This window comes from Acipenser ruthenus, chromosome 9 (genome assembly GCF_902713425.1).
Source record: "Acipenser ruthenus chromosome 9, fAciRut3.2 maternal haplotype, whole genome shotgun sequence".
Lineage (NCBI taxonomy): Eukaryota > Metazoa > Chordata > Actinopteri > Acipenseriformes > Acipenseridae > Acipenser > Acipenser ruthenus.
In genome coordinates this window covers 33,268,665-33,284,329 of record NC_081197.1, presented here as the reverse complement: position 1 = coordinate 33,284,329, position 15,665 = coordinate 33,268,665, and the positions used below count along the sequence as shown (strand labels likewise).

The following is a 15,665-nucleotide window of genomic DNA, read 5'->3' as shown; positions in this document are numbered from 1 at the left end:
GGCCAGCCCAATCTCCAGACCTGAACCCCATTGAAAACCTCTGGAATGTGATCAAGAGGAAGATGGATGGTCACAAGCCATAAAACAAAGCCGAGCTGCTTGAATTTTTGCACCAGGAGTGGCATAAAGTCACCCAACATCAATGTGAAAGACTGGTGGAGAGCATGCCAAGACGCATGAAAGCTGTGCTTGAAAATCAGGGTTATTCCACCAAATATTGATTTCTGAACTCTTCCTAAGTTAAAACATTAGTATTGTGTTGTTTAAAAGTGAATATGAACTTATTTTCTTTGCATTATTCGAGGTCTGACAACACTGCATCTTTTTTGTTATTTTGACCAGTTGTCATTTTCTGCAAATAAATGCTCTAAATGACAATATTTTTATTTGGAATTTGGGAGAAATGTTGTCAGTAGTTTATAGAATAAAACAAAAATGTTCATTTTACCCAAACACATACCTATAAATAGTAAAACCAGAGAAACTGATAATTTTGCAGTGGTCTCTTAATTTTTTCCAGAGCTATATATATATATATATATATATATATATATATATATATATATATATATATATATATATATATATATATATTCACTAACGCTCAATACAAAAAAAACACATGGGACGCCACATGGAAGTAGCCCAGATGTAAAAAAAAAAAAAAAGAAGTCAAGATGTACAGTCATGTGATTGTTTTAAATTTCAATTGTAATTTTTTAATACATAAATATGAATTACCTTTCAGAGGTATTATAATACTGTCAGCCATAAACTGCAAAGGAAACAAAAGAGTAGAACTTATTAAAAACAGCCAACATCAACATTTAAAAACATTTACAACATGGGAGTAGGACATTTATACAGTATGCCAGGTAACTTTACAAGGAGAGGCTTTTTTTTATTTTTATTTCAGAATTTCTGACTGTAGGGCATCGAAAATGTCACTGTGGAAAATACATTTTCCACCAATAACTGCAGCCAGGTACTGCATTGTCTCAGAAGCAGAGCCAGTAAAGTGCATTTAACAGGGCGTACTAAAACTGTGACTGCTATGTGCAGCCAGTATGTGGAAAGCGATTACATCACAGGTCTAGGGTTGGAAGCAATAACCATTCTAAGTAGTCACGTTGGATCACACAGGCATTAATATTGGCAAGGCCCAAATTACCATTCATTTCATAATAGTGTTAGGTGTCAAAGTCATGAAAAAAAAGAAAGTAAAAACCATAGGCTTTTGATTAATTATTGTTAGGACTGATGTAACTATTCTATTTGAACAGACATAACGGTAATTAACAGGGCTGCGCAGATAATCAGTTTATCAGAATATTTTTGTTGGCAGGTATTGAATGAAACCTAAATAAAGCATATAATTAATGGGCTCATTTCACAACAAGAAAAGCTGCCTTTCCCTGACCTTTATAATAAAGTAGCAATTAATGGCAAATTAATTCTGCATTGAGTGATTTAAAAGCCGTTTGGAAGCTAATTTTCCTTTCATGGGGCATTGACACTTACGAAACTGACAATGAAGATAAGTCACAAAACCAACAAAGGCAACTGATTTGTCACCTACATGTAACTTTTCCTTAGCGCTACCTAAAGACCTATTGCTGTCTGAGAAAATGAGCAAAGTGAAATCTAAATGATTTTATATCAAAAGGATAAAAAATTAAGACAAATTGCAGATAAAATGAGTTGTGTAAGGGTAAGCTAGGGAGTTCTTTATTCCTTTTAATTAACACCTAACAACTTAACATATCTTAAAAGGGAATTACTCAGAAAATCCAAGTATCTGCATAGCTCTAATAATCAATACATCATCCGTGTCACTTTCTAATTAAAACAAGTATGCAAGTAAGATGCATAGAGCCATATTTACAAAGCATTTACCACCTTGCAAAATGTAAAATTTTTATGAAGTGAAAAAACTAATTGGAACAGAACTTGCTAGAAATAACCATGGTGACTGAAGGAGCTTTACGTGACATCCTAAGCTTTTAATTTGAAGCTTTGAAACAATGTTTTTTCTTTTTTTTTTTTCTTTTTAGAAGAACTTAGTCAACTCAAATAGTTTGTGAATATGGTCAATAGCCCTCACCACTGCTGTAAATACACAACTACTGCCATCAGTATTGTAAATATGTAGCTCTCCGCGATATCCACAGTATGTTCATGTAAACCCCCCCCCCACCCCCCACCCCCACCCCAGCACCATAAACCAGCTGGGGAGTTTGGATAATTTCGGCAGAGAAAATGTAATACATAGTGACACGACCACATCTGTGATCTTGTGGACCTTGAGGATAAACAAAGACAAAATAACCTTGCATTTCTCAATCAAAGTGGCAACAAACATTACTTTGCTTTTCAGTTACAGTGATTTATTCCATCACAAGGCCACAGTGTCCCTGTAATAATAAAATAATAATACAAAAAAACTGCATCAGAACTTGCCTATTAAAAACAACACTGGAAAAAACAGATGTTGCTTATTAAAATAAACTGCAAAAGAAATGTAAGCAAGGCCAATAAAAAAAAATGGTTGGATGAGGGCATGGAAATAAAATTTTAAAAAAAACAACAATAGGGAGAAAATCCTTTAAACTTCAATTTGCAGCAACTAGGCTTTTTCCTGCTCTGGCATAAACAGGCCATGTTGTGTACTTTTTGTGGATTAAAATGATGATTATAGGGGTCATTCCACACCAACTCAACCAGAAAAGGGGCATCTTGTTGCCCGGCCGTCTCAGATTTTGCTAGAAAAATTCACCTGGGGGTTTTCGGGGGCCACTGAGTTCAGAAATGCTAATCTAATTATTTTTTTTACCCTTCAAGTTGTGACCTGGCAAAGGTCAACTTAAAGTGAAAACGTGACCCTGACCAGAAAAATCAACCTGGGCTCAACTTAGACGTTACCATCATGTATAGCACCTCGTTCAACTTGTAATGAATAGGGCTCTCCAGAAAAAAATACCAGGAGCACCTAACTCACTTTTGGCAAGTTGCCAGACGAGGGGTAAATGACAAGTTTTATTTGAACTTCAGCCCAACCTTTTACCCTGTAGGGGATGTGGGTCCTAAAATGTTAGTATTGCTGTAAGAACCTTAGGGACCACTCTTCCAGATTTTGTAAAACACTTTTGGTTTCAAGACCCCCCCACTCTGGTCATTAACCCTTTGCGGTCCATGTATTCAGCGCCTGTGAGGCACGTCGGTCCAGTTTATTTACACATGCACTGTTTATTTTACATGAGCTGTTTAAAAATAATTTTATTCATAGTAAATACGTTTAAAAGGCACTGCATATCAACAGGACACTCGGTACTGCATCTCCAGCCCCGCCCCACTCCTTGTTCGCTGTATTTTTCACATACCTCTTCATAGTCATGCATACTGATAAATCATCTGTGGTGAAGGGACTATGCGTATTGCTCCGATCAACCTACTTTTTTAATTTTTTTTTCGGCTTCTCTCGGCTTCTCCCGGTCTCACTCGGCCATTGAAAGGTTTTCTATGCTTTTTCCGGAGAAAAAACGACTAGAGACCTGTGCTTGACGTCTTTTTGATGATGTCAGACAGGGTCCGATATTGGACTGGAAAGGAATAATTGTAATGTCGGACCTGGTCGGACATAGGACCGCAAAGGGTTAGAATTTTTGGTATTTCTACCAACCTATGTGGGGGGGGGGGGGGGGGCTCCAAAAAATCACCCAAAGATATTTTTGGATAGATACTGATCTACAAGAATCAAGCAAAACATTTTGTTATTTGCGGATTTTGGATTTTTGGCATTTAACATGCACTGCTTATGGCCACTTAGGTGAGGCTAAAGTACCACATAGTCCCAACCAGACTAGTGTGATTCTTCAATTTTGCATTGTCTGTGGTTAGATCTAGAGTAAAAAGTGACAGGGTGTGCTTACAGTGGCACTAGCTTGGAGCTGAGGGGTTATGAACTTGTGTGTGGAACTTAGGTTTCTTTGTTACAGCAATATGTTTGAAACTACCAAAACCTCAATTAGTTGAGTTTTAAAAACTACAACTGATAATCAGCCATCTGTCTGCTCCATTTTGCAGAAAATTATAGTTTTGTGATCCAAGATGCTGCCCAAGGATTTCATTGAGACAATTCTCAGGCAACATTCCATCCGTTTATTGTGTTCTACTTCCGGGGGATGGTGAACTTAAGCACATGAGTGTTGCAGTGATGAGTAATGAAATGCAACACTCCACGCCAACAGTGATTGCGTTTCAGAAGGAGGTCATTCCTTTAATCAAGAGGGAGGTCCCTGACTTGAAACATATACATTACTTCAGTGACAGAGCTGCTAGGCAGTACAAGAATCGCAAAAACTTCGGCAACCTTAGCTTTCATCAGCAAGACTTTGGTATCACCGCAGAATGGTATTAATTTGCCACATCACACGGAAAAAGTCTGGTGTGACGGTGTGGGAGGTACTATTAAGGTACGAGCAGCACAAGCTAGTCTTCAAGGCAACAATATTATTACCCCTTACCAGCTGTATGAATGGGCGAAAGGGCACGTAACTTGTATGCAGGTCATGTTCGTCTCTCAAGAACAGGCTGAAGAGAACCACCCTCTCCTTAATGCCATGTAGGACGACACCCTAGCCATCACCGGCTCCAGGGAAGCACACCACTTTGTACCCGATACCCCAGGCAAGATAAAGGTCTCATTTACCAGTCAAAGTACAGAATTCTGTGTGGTGACAGTGTTGAAAGGCGCAGCTATCCAAGAGAGTCCAGCTCAGCTTCATCTATAAGTTGGTGACTGGGTGAAGGTGTTGTATGACATTAAAATGTTCCCTGTAGAAGATGAGAACCTCTCTGATGATGGAGCACAAGTGAAGGTTATGCATCCTGCCGGACCGAACACCTTCAAGTGGCCCTTCTGAGGACACTGTTCTATGAATGGAAGAACATTGTGAAGAAAATCTCACTCCCCGTTCCAGTTCACGTCCGCAATAATTTTAAATTTGATGATTACTGAACTTTGTGATGTGTGGTTTCTATAGCAATTTTTAACCAACCACATTCTGCATGTAACTTCTAAAATGTTTAAGATCCTTTCCTTTTTGCTTAGTTATATACTTGTCATAAGAACTGAGATTCTAGTGACACCAGAAGTTGTTAACCCCTCAAGTTCCTTAAAATTACCATGGTAATCTATTTTCTGTGTTTTCGATCAGTTTGTAGTTTTTAAAACGCAATTAATTGAAGTTTTGGTAGTTTCTAATGTGTCATTGTAACAAAGAAATCTAAGTTCCACACGCACGTTCATAACCCCTCAGCTCCAAGCTAGTGCCACTGGAAGCACCCTGTCACTTTTTACTCTAAATCTAACCACAGACAATGCAAAATTGAAGAATAACGCCAGTTCGGTTTGGACTATTTGCTACTTTAGCCTCACCAAAGTGGCCATAAGCAATGCTCGAATGCATGACAAATGCAACTTCAAAAATCTGTCAAATATCAAAAATCCGCAAATACCAAAATGTTTTGCTTGATTCTTGTAGATCTCATCAACATCTATCCAAAAATATCTTTGGGTGATTATGTGGAGCCCCCTCCCACATTAGTTATTTCGGCCTAAACTTTTATTACTTTTTACTTTTAAAATTTTAAAACTTTCAGGAGGGGGTTAATGACCAGTGGGGGGACTTGAAACTATAAGTATTTCACAAAATTTGGAAGAGTGGTCCCTAAGTTTCTTACAGCAATACTAATATTTTAGGACCTGCATCGCCTACAGGGTAAAAGGTTGGGCTGAAGTTCGAATAAAACTCATCACTTACCCCTCATCTGGCAACTTGCCAAAAGTGAGTTAGGTGCTCCTAGTATTTTTTTTCTCAAAAGCCCTATTCGAGTTGAACGAGGTGCTACACATGATGGTAGCGTCTAAGTTGAGCCCAGGGTGATTCTTTTGGTCAGGGTCACTGTAACGGGGGAGATCTGTGCTGACTATCTGGCACATGCGTGGTACTGCAGGAAAAGGGCAGCAGTCTCTTAAGATCCGCCTGTCAGTCATGGCGATGATACGTAATGATGTACCTTCATACTTTCAAACGGAGAGGTGGGGAAGATGGTGTGTTGGCTTTCCCTCTCTCCGAGTGGCAGAGAGGCAGGCCTTGGGAGATTGCTCGGCCCATAAGAACTAAGCTTGGTTGTGCATTCGGGTGGCCGTGTTTGGGAATACACAGTGACTGACCAGCTTAGCGCTGCCTAAGCAGCACCTTTATTTTGTAGTTTTATTTTCCCTTTTCATTTCGCCTTTTGTTTTCATTATTATTTTGAGCACCTGTGAGTGCGGCAGTTTTTTTTTTTTTTTTTTTTAACTGTTTACCAGTATTGGTATTCCTGTGGTCCTGTGTACCGTTGCCGGTACTCAGGCCACGGACAACAGCTCCCTCTGCGGGCTAAAAGAACATCAAAAATAATAAAACTGGGCACCAGTGCGGTGTTTTCAAATAAAACTTCTGTCTCCCATGTGTGTCAGTGAATTGACCCCCACCCTTCCACAGTCACTTTTTCACTTTTAGGTTGACCTTTGCCAGGTCACAGCTCAAAGGGGAAATAAAAAAAAATTAAAAAATGATTAGCATTTCTCAACTCAGCGGACCTGAACACCCCCAGGTGAGACGGTCGGGCAACGGCTTTGGTCGAGTTGGTATGGAATGACCCAAGGAAAGTAGGAGAATTAAAACACATACATGTATGTACCAAACGGTAACATTAGAGCAGCTTTTTATAATAAGGGAAGGTGTTACAAACTACACACAGAACAGTTGGAAAAAAGGAAAATTCATTGCTGCAGATAAATTGTACCAGTGGGGATCATGATCTTTCTAATATCCTAAAAAACAGAGATATTTTACTCAGAGTACATCAGTCCAGTTGTATTAGTGTAAACACTACTTTTTGTACACTTACTTGAATGCAGCCGTGCGCCACCCCTTTTATTTTTCCCATATGTACAGCAGTGAAGTTCAGTTCTAACAAGGCATCCCTCTCTTTTGTGCTCTTTCTCCTGGAAGGAACTGGAGTCTTTAAACCCTTGGCTGTCCTCACATCTGTCATCTGCCATATAAAAGTAAAAGAGTAGAAAAAAAACACTGAGCTGAGCCATCTTTTTTTTCCTGGGAGATATTAGACAAAGTAATTGAATACACTTATGCAGATATAATTTAGGCACATTTACACAGCCCATTAGGTTTCAAATGATAGACTGCTAGGAATGTTTTGGCATTTATTACGTTAAACAGCCATGTACATAATGGCAGACGGATAGGCATCTACTCTATCTCCAGATTCTGATACTCTCAATGACTCCAAAGCAGTTGGATAAGCAGTTCTCAAAAGTGTGAAATCAGTATGTTAAGGGATATGCGTCCCCAATGGGAGACAACACAGGCATTTATTATTTATGCATCTAAACAGTTAAAAGGCTTAACCAATGTGGAAGTTGCTGTGTCACAGGAAGGCAACCACTTAATCAAATGACCATTTAAGCTTTACTCATGTCATTACTGAAAATGAATGTAAAAAGCCATCAGAAGTGGCTGATTTCCAAATCTATCTACCTGGGAATGTATTATGATCTCCGCCACAGGGTGACCCTGGGTCTCAATATCTAACATTGTGCTACTATGTAATCAGGAGTGAAACTTAAAAATGAAAGAAAACAGCAACCCTTGCATGTCCTATACCTGACCCTCGCTGCTCTCGTTTGTGGTCCCAGTCTGTGACTCGCTGCCAGAGGACTCGCTGGCTGTGCCTGAGTCTCTGCTGTTGGGGGTCTTTTGGGCATGTAGCCGCAGGCACCTGATGGTGGGAGTCAGGGAAGAAGAGCTGGTGGGGCAGGCATTTCCTTCCTCTTCGTCGCTAGAGAGTACAACTGGAATGGAAACAAATGAAAGTCAGCTCACAAAAGGGACAACAGGGACTATGATGGAGTGTGAAAATACATATTCACCAGATACTAATATGTAGAACAAAACAATCTTGCCATCTAGACTCCCCTGTAAGTGAAAAAGATATTAATAGTCCACACTTTCTATCTTTTGTGGCTTTTTACAAAACTGTTGCCAAGTCCATTTTCATTTTTACTTCTAAGAGATGTATTATTTTGATGTTTGTATCAAGGTCATCCATGTAGAATAATATAAATGAAATGCCAAATATCAATGCATATTAGACTGCACTGAAATGTATTTAAAATCAAAATACATGAGTAACCATTATTTACCTTTCAAGAAGGCAGATTTAATCTCACTAGTTTAGCAAAATACCACAAGAGTTTATCGCGAATAGAATCACTGTTAAATAAGGACCAATGTAATCTTTCTGGGGCACAAAGACAGAAAACTTGGGGGGGGGGGGGGGGGGGGGGGTATCTGTGCCAAGTTAATTATTTTGTAGAAGAGTCAAAACATGTTTGTCTACCAGGTTTATTATACTCAATTTTAGCCTTGATGTTGTCCTTACACTGATGTTATCATAAGGACTTTACTATAGAATGCAATTTTTTTACAGTAGGGCTATATAGACTGACAAATATTGAGATTATTTCTCTCAAAATGAAGTAATCAAATCATCCATAGAAGTTGTACTAATACAGCCTTTATCAATTGCAATGTCCCCCATGTTGCATTAAAAGTAGATGGGATGCGTAAACAGGCTAACCCCAGCTACGGAGAAGTATTGCAAGAGGGTCTTGGTACCGGTTCTATTGCAGGAATCAAGTAGGAAAGCTGCTGTAGATTATTTAATTCTGAACCACTGGAGTAGACTGACATACATAACAACAACAAACAAAACTGGACTCTGAGTGCAATTCCTGCCTAGGCATCAAGAGCTTTATTGTACATCACATTTTAAAAGTGATGTAATCTGAAAAACTAGAAAAAAACATACAAAATATTTTCATAGCACTGTATGTATACTGTTCACTTATCCTCACATTGCATTGTCCTTTATATTTAAACAGTGGACAGTGTTCAACATTTCTTTCAGTTTGTGCTTTGTTTCAAGGCTGACTTATGTAATGGGTTCTTGGGAGCTTTAAAGGCTTGCATGTGCCAAGTAGTACACCTACTGCTTCTTGAATAGTACAGGTCCCAAGGAAGATAAATAAGACAAAATCGCTTCGGGACAGAATAGACATTGGCAATCCATGCCCTCTTAAAAATCAAATCCTCATCACTGTGCTCTGTCCATGTGCTTGGCTGATGTCAATTCCTGGATCAGCCACACAACCACCTGCTGTGCTACGCTGCAATGTCAAGAGATTCTAGTCACAGGTTTCCAGCATTGGTTATAAGCATGTCTCTGAATAACCCTTGATTGTGTAGAGCACTGTAGTTGTGGGAAGATAACTAGACTTTGGTGTTTTATGTGAAATAAAAGCATTGCTGCAGGCATAGTGCAAGGGGAATGGTATATCTCTTAGAATCTTAAAACGGATATGTGCAAAAACATGTAGTGGTTATAAAACATGCCTTTTATTATCCATCGGGGGATCAATCCACAGAACTCATGAATTGAGCTTCCCTACACTACTTACTAGGCTCACTCGAACAAGATGAGGGCTTCTTGGGCTTAGTTCTATAACACTGTGCCCTGAGGGTGATAGATTTCTCTTTACACATTGGTCTTTCTGCATCACTCTCTGGGTTGCCTGTGGGAGAATGCTTCCTGAGAGTGGTTGCTTCTTGCAGGGTTGGTTGCTGTTCCATCTGTTGTCTGAGGGGATGGGACTCTGCCTCTTGCTCGAAGCACAGCCTCTTTCTTTCAATCCCCATAGCTCGTACAGACTCCTTCAGAACACTTTCCTTGCACAGGGTTTGATGTCCGTCGAGCCCCTTTTCAGTTTCTCGTTTCTTGCTTGGTGATGTGGCCACAATGCTGTACTTTCTCTCTCTCTGGAAAACCAAAGTTACGGTTTTATAGGCAAGTAAAAATCGATGTATATACTATAGTATACAAGCCTTATACTGCCAATGGGTCCTATTTTGAAGCAAAAAAAAATTGTAAAACTAGTAGGAAACAACATTCTGCAGGATAAGGAGCAGGATGAGTAGCTCCTTGATTGTTTTATACCATTACACTTGCTTAAATAATAATAATAATAATAATAATAAATAATAATAATAATAATAATAATAATAATAATAATAACCCTTAACACCATTCTTCCTTCACCTCCTCTGTACTGTATTGTACACGTTCTCTAAATTTAACTTGAACTGAAAGGTCACAAATCGCCTCCTCCTTGAAACCTGACTGCAACTAGGTAATTTTCGTAATTAAAATGTTATCCTAGGGTAAGTCACTCATGCTGTGCTCCTGTGCAGAACCCCCTACCCCCAACACAATGCGGATAGCCCTACGTGTGGAGTCACTGTCCGGTCTTGATCCATGTTAATGGTGGGATCCGGAATGCTATTTTCTGATCTTCTCCTCTTGTGGCACTCCGAGGAAGGATCTTTAAGTTCACTGGATCCAAGAGAAGTCTCACTGCACTTCTCATTTGCCCTTTTACTTTCACTGGATTTCTCACTCTTTCTCTTGCTTGTTGCTGGAGAATCTGAAAAAATAAAAAAGTTACAGGAAAAATGTTTTAGGCTAACACTGTATATATAACTAAGGGTGTTATATTCCATTTGATATGGATAACCGTTACTCTATAGCGTATATAATGTTTACCTCAATAATCAGTTCAATTTCTGCACAGCGGTAAACAGAGGCAAACTATTAATACAGCAATTTGTGTCCATTCATTTATATCGTATTTTATTTAGAAAGTATGTTGTACTCTGGAATTTCATTGGTCAGAAAAGGCTGATTGTGCTTGATCTACTGTTTCTTCTTCACTTCATTTTTATTGGCCGATAAACTCCTTGTCCATTTTCACTGTTATGGTCAACTAAGACTTCAGAATGATTTGTTATTTTGTGTAGGGGGTTGGGTTGGTTGCTACAAATGATTACTATAAAAGCAGCTTTTTTGTTGTTTAAAACATTTTTTTAAAAGATGGAATTGTAGGAGAACGCATACGAATAAGAGAAACTTTTTTTAGATGTTTTAGCTCAATCATTTCGCCTCAGTGGCACTTCAAAAGAGAGCATTGGGTTCACTGTTGAGTTCTGTCTCTTAACCTTTATAGTTCCATAATGCGAGCTGCATTTGTTTATTTACCTCAGATTGTTTGCCAGGAAAATGACATGGAGCTTTCCCATTCATTTACAAAAGAGTATTGGAAACGGGGTAGATATATGTTACCCATTACTTTACATTCACAATTTAATTGTGACAAAACACACACACACCAACTGGTTATTAATTTTTTTAATGTATTTATTATTTTTTAAGTAAAAAACTTTGAACCAGGTCAATGGGACACCGATTATTGGGATTATTGTGCTATTTACCTAGCAGTGCTGGAATTGTTTAACAATGGTCCATGGCAGGTAATTGAAGAACCATCAGAAAGGCTGTACAGCAAGCTTAGCACCTCAGCTCAACTGACGCACAGTAGCATGTGGCGGGACTTCTCATACTGTGGTTGGTGATGAAATAAATGATACCTTGAGATCTGCCTAGTTGGACTGCAGTACACTGAACACACTGCAGTGGATGCTCACCCAGTACAAGATGACTTGAACAGTAAATAAGAAGCTGTCTGTACGACAGGGCATGAGCAGCTCTTGAGAGAGGTGGGGGTTTCTCCACTTTTCACATGCAATCTGAAAGACTTGTAAATTTGCAGTGAAGCTGGATGCTAACCTTTGGATTCCACATTGGATCTCCTCAGAGGAAAATAATCTGATCTTGTTTTCAAATTCTCATTCCTCTGAAGAATCAAGGAATCGGAGGCTCTCCTGGGCCGTCCCCTGAAACAAAACAAAAACAAAAACATTTCCAGTATAAATTTAAAAGCAAGCATACTTTTATACTGTACTGAGACATTTTGTTGTATAATTAAATACCAATTAATACAAAATAAAAAAAAAACACCAAATTAACATTATCCAATTGAACTCAATGAATAAACTGGTAAGGATTAAGTTGCTTCAAATGTCATTTTTATTTATTGTTTTGCCATACTATTTTATGGTGTTTGCCATCAGTAGTTCTTGGTTCTGTAGCTCCAATATTGTCATTATCATTCCATTCAAGGCATGCAATAATGCTGCCTTTCAACTCCCCATCTACTTCTGAACATTTGTAAGGTAAAGCTGGCAAAACTGAAAGGTCATATTGTGACTGGAATAGAATAGGAAGGCTGTTCACTACCAGCAATTAGGATTCTCCTGACAATCTCAAAGCCAGGTAAAGGCAGCACCACTCAAAACAACACCAAACATGACAAAACGCAAGAGAAATGTAAAACAAATACATTAAAATTACATTTTAACCTTCGGGAAGATAACAGTAACTCTTGCTGTTAAAAATTAAACAAGTGTACTCCCTGATAAGCAGACTAAATGAAAAAAAGGCATCAGAACTGAAGGTCTGGCTTCACTGGAGCAGGTTATCATCATAATGTACCTTCATACTTTCATATCAGCAAAAATAACTGCTCACATATCTCCCTTCAATACCACAGGCTTACTTCCCTTTACAGGAGAAAACACAACCTACATACAAGCTAAAGGTGTTAGCCTCTGCTCCACTATATACACCCCTGTCACACAATCAATTCATTTTTTAACTCATTAATAATGATTAGTCATTTCTTATTTAGACAAGGACAGGCTAAAGGAGGCATTCCCTGCAATGATTAAATCCTCCAGTCACTTAACCTATATCATCTTCCTTTGCACATGCAGATTTTATGTAAAAATGTAAGATTGATTAGTAAGACATTTTAGTGTAATAATGGCATTCTAGTACCTTGGTACTGTAGCTCTGCTTACAATAGCCTACAGTAACACGTGGTCATCAAAAATAGCTAAATTTTACATAATTTCCTTTGATATCTCTGTGCCTTAAAACGTCACAGATATGCGCAGTTTCATTAATGTAGACGATAAGTGTGGAGATAGAAATGTTCTTATTAAACTATTAAAGATATGATTCCTCGTTTTTATCCAAGATATGGCATATTATTAAAACTTAACTCTCAAATGATTAAAACGTTGTGTCTTAAAACTTGATAAAAACTATCTAGGCAACATTAACTGAACTGTCATAAGAGGCGTTTTGATACATGATGTGTTTGTCATGACGATATGACTACCATTCTATTTATAAACAATTTCTGCAAATATTGCCAATCGTCTGTTTACTGATGTTAGGGCAATTCATGACAGATAGGTAGAACATGTGTTACATTTCCAAGCAGATAAGAAAGGCTACATATTTATGGAAAAATCTATTTCAGCAAATCCCAGTATTTTATTTTCCTGATGGATATGCATGGACATGATAAAGCCAAACTCAGTCGGTCACACATTGAAACTCAATCATAAAATATATAGTCGAAATAAATGAATTGAAGCTAAGGCATCTCAAAAAGCAATGAACTGTTAATACTTATTAATCTAAACAGCAGATTTTAATAAAGTTGTAAACCTGCTCCACTGCGGACCTCTTTACAAAGTATTTTTATTGAAGGGTCAATAAATCCCCCAGGGGGTAAACACCAGTGGGTTTAACATATTAAAAGAGCTATGTGCTGCAGTACAATTTCCACAGTGTCATTTGTCTTTGCATCAAAGCAGTCTAGGAATTCCCTCTCCGAACTACTTAGTAAATATATTAGATCAGTAAGTACCAAACAAGCAAAGCACTGGACTGCAAAATTTGCAATCCCACTAGATTGCGCAGCCACTGACAACAAATCACATACCTTTTTGAAGGAGAGGTTTGACGAGCTGCAGTCGGTGCAATGCTTTGCTCGGATAACTCACATGAAGAGGAGGGTGGGGGTGACCGACAGTCAGACCGGTCAGTGTGTGTCGAACTACAATCAGTGTTTTGCTGTCTGCTTAAATAATGTCGGCCTTTTTCAGTCAGCAAGACATCCATCAATGCAACTTTGGAATTCCTGCTGTATAAATACAAGGTATGTCAGTAACATACAGATCTACTGCTAAGGTAAACACATTAGAGGTGTCAATACCAAGAAAAGCTACAGCACCATGACCTATTATTATTATTATTATTATTATTATTATTATTATTTATTTCTTAGCAGACGCCCTTATCCAGGGAGACTTACAATTATTACAAGATATCATTATTTCACATTATACACATTATACATTATTTCACATACAATTACCCATTTATACAGTTGGGTTTTTACTGGAGCAATCTAGGTAAAGTACCTTGCTCAATGGTACAGCAGCAGTGCCCCCAACCTGGGATTGAACCCACGACCCCCCGGTCAAGAGTCCAGAGCCCTAACCACTACTCCACAGTGCTGCCCCACATAGTTCTGGATTCAATCAAAATGATAGTACCACAGTAACTATTAAAATATATAGTTATGACAACACCATAAACTGTAATTTAATTCAGACCAGGTTGCACAACAGCATCTCATAGCAATAATGCCCATGTTTACATTACTGGGTAATAATGCCCATGTTTACAAGTGGTTCCCAAGATAGAGCTTCTTGATAAGGTCTTTTTTTTTCTGGTTGGGCGACTCAGTGTTTAATGGTGTAATTTCCCAGAAATAAAATCAACTAAAACCACAGTCACATTGCAGATAAGGAGTAAATAACTTCTATTAGCATTTTATAATTTGGTATCTAAACTACAGGGACTGCTAAACTAGTAAATATTGTAAGTTATGTTTCTTCTCTTACTCTGGTGATTATGCTAACCATCTGATTATTTTATGCTGGCATCTTGAAATTAAAAGGTCATTTGTGTGCCGTGTGTTTTTATGAGACTTGCATTCAGACAACAGACGACTTGCAGAAGTGCAACTGTGTAGAAAAGGAGCACAAAAAACAGTTTGTAATGTCAGTGACCAAACCAGGGGTATTATCTCTCTTAAACTGAAGTGCTTAGAGAAAAAAGCCACTGTTCCTGCTGGGTAAAATTAATTTTAAAAAGTCTCATGACCCTAATATGGCAGCCATCTTAGGTCACAGGTTGAAGTGAAAGGTGCCATTAGATTTCACCCGCAGAGTTTAAACAACACTGAAAATTTGAAGTTGAAAGCTGAAATGGTTTTGAGATATTAGCAGTAATAGGTGTGGCAGCAACAGCAGGTTTGCAAACTCATACACGTTCCCCTTAGAGGTGTGCTTAATTAAATGCTTTCTCTTAACAGGTTTCCTTGAAAATCAGCGGTAACCAAGTTTGTACCTATATTTGCAATTGTATAAAATGAATTGATGGATTGTGCAATTGTATAAAATAGATCCTACTGTACTTCATGACCTATTTCCGTTTCCTACAACCCATGTCATCTAGTTTACATCTGCGGCAACAACCTCCATGATCATACGTACAACAACCATCGCTTTAGAACAGAGATCATACCTAGTATATCAGGATATCATAATGCTTTGTGCTACATAGAGAGAGAGCACCATCTAGTGGAAGATGTGTGCATTGATGTTAAAACCAGACAGCTTTTCTACACTGAAAAAATAAACCAAGAAAAATAAATCTGT

At 38.3% G+C, this 15,665-nt stretch overlaps 1 protein-coding gene across 8 annotated transcripts in view; it reads right to left on the bottom strand.

The window, feature by feature from the left end:
• LOC117405891 (sentrin-specific protease 7-like) overlaps positions 1 to 15,665 on the bottom strand; it is a 50,746-nt gene that overhangs the window by 28,198 nt on the left and 6,883 nt on the right. For 7 of the 8 annotated variants that reach the window (XM_059029856.1, XM_059029857.1, XM_059029853.1 and 4 more), the window contains 7 exons: positions 13,880 to 14,080; positions 11,812 to 11,918; positions 10,416 to 10,612; positions 9,590 to 9,947; positions 7,734 to 7,921; positions 6,958 to 7,104; positions 742 to 775 (listed from right to left, as the gene is read on the bottom strand). In XM_059029856.1, the coding sequence (XP_058885839.1) occupies positions 742 to 775; positions 6,958 to 7,104; positions 7,734 to 7,921; positions 9,590 to 9,947; positions 10,416 to 10,612; positions 11,812 to 11,918; positions 13,880 to 14,080 (1,232 nt within the window). The remainder of the gene's footprint in view (positions 1 to 741; positions 776 to 6,957; positions 7,105 to 7,733; positions 7,922 to 9,589; positions 9,948 to 10,415; positions 10,613 to 11,811; positions 11,919 to 13,879; positions 14,081 to 15,665) is intronic. The other variant, XM_059029854.1, reaches the window with a different exon arrangement.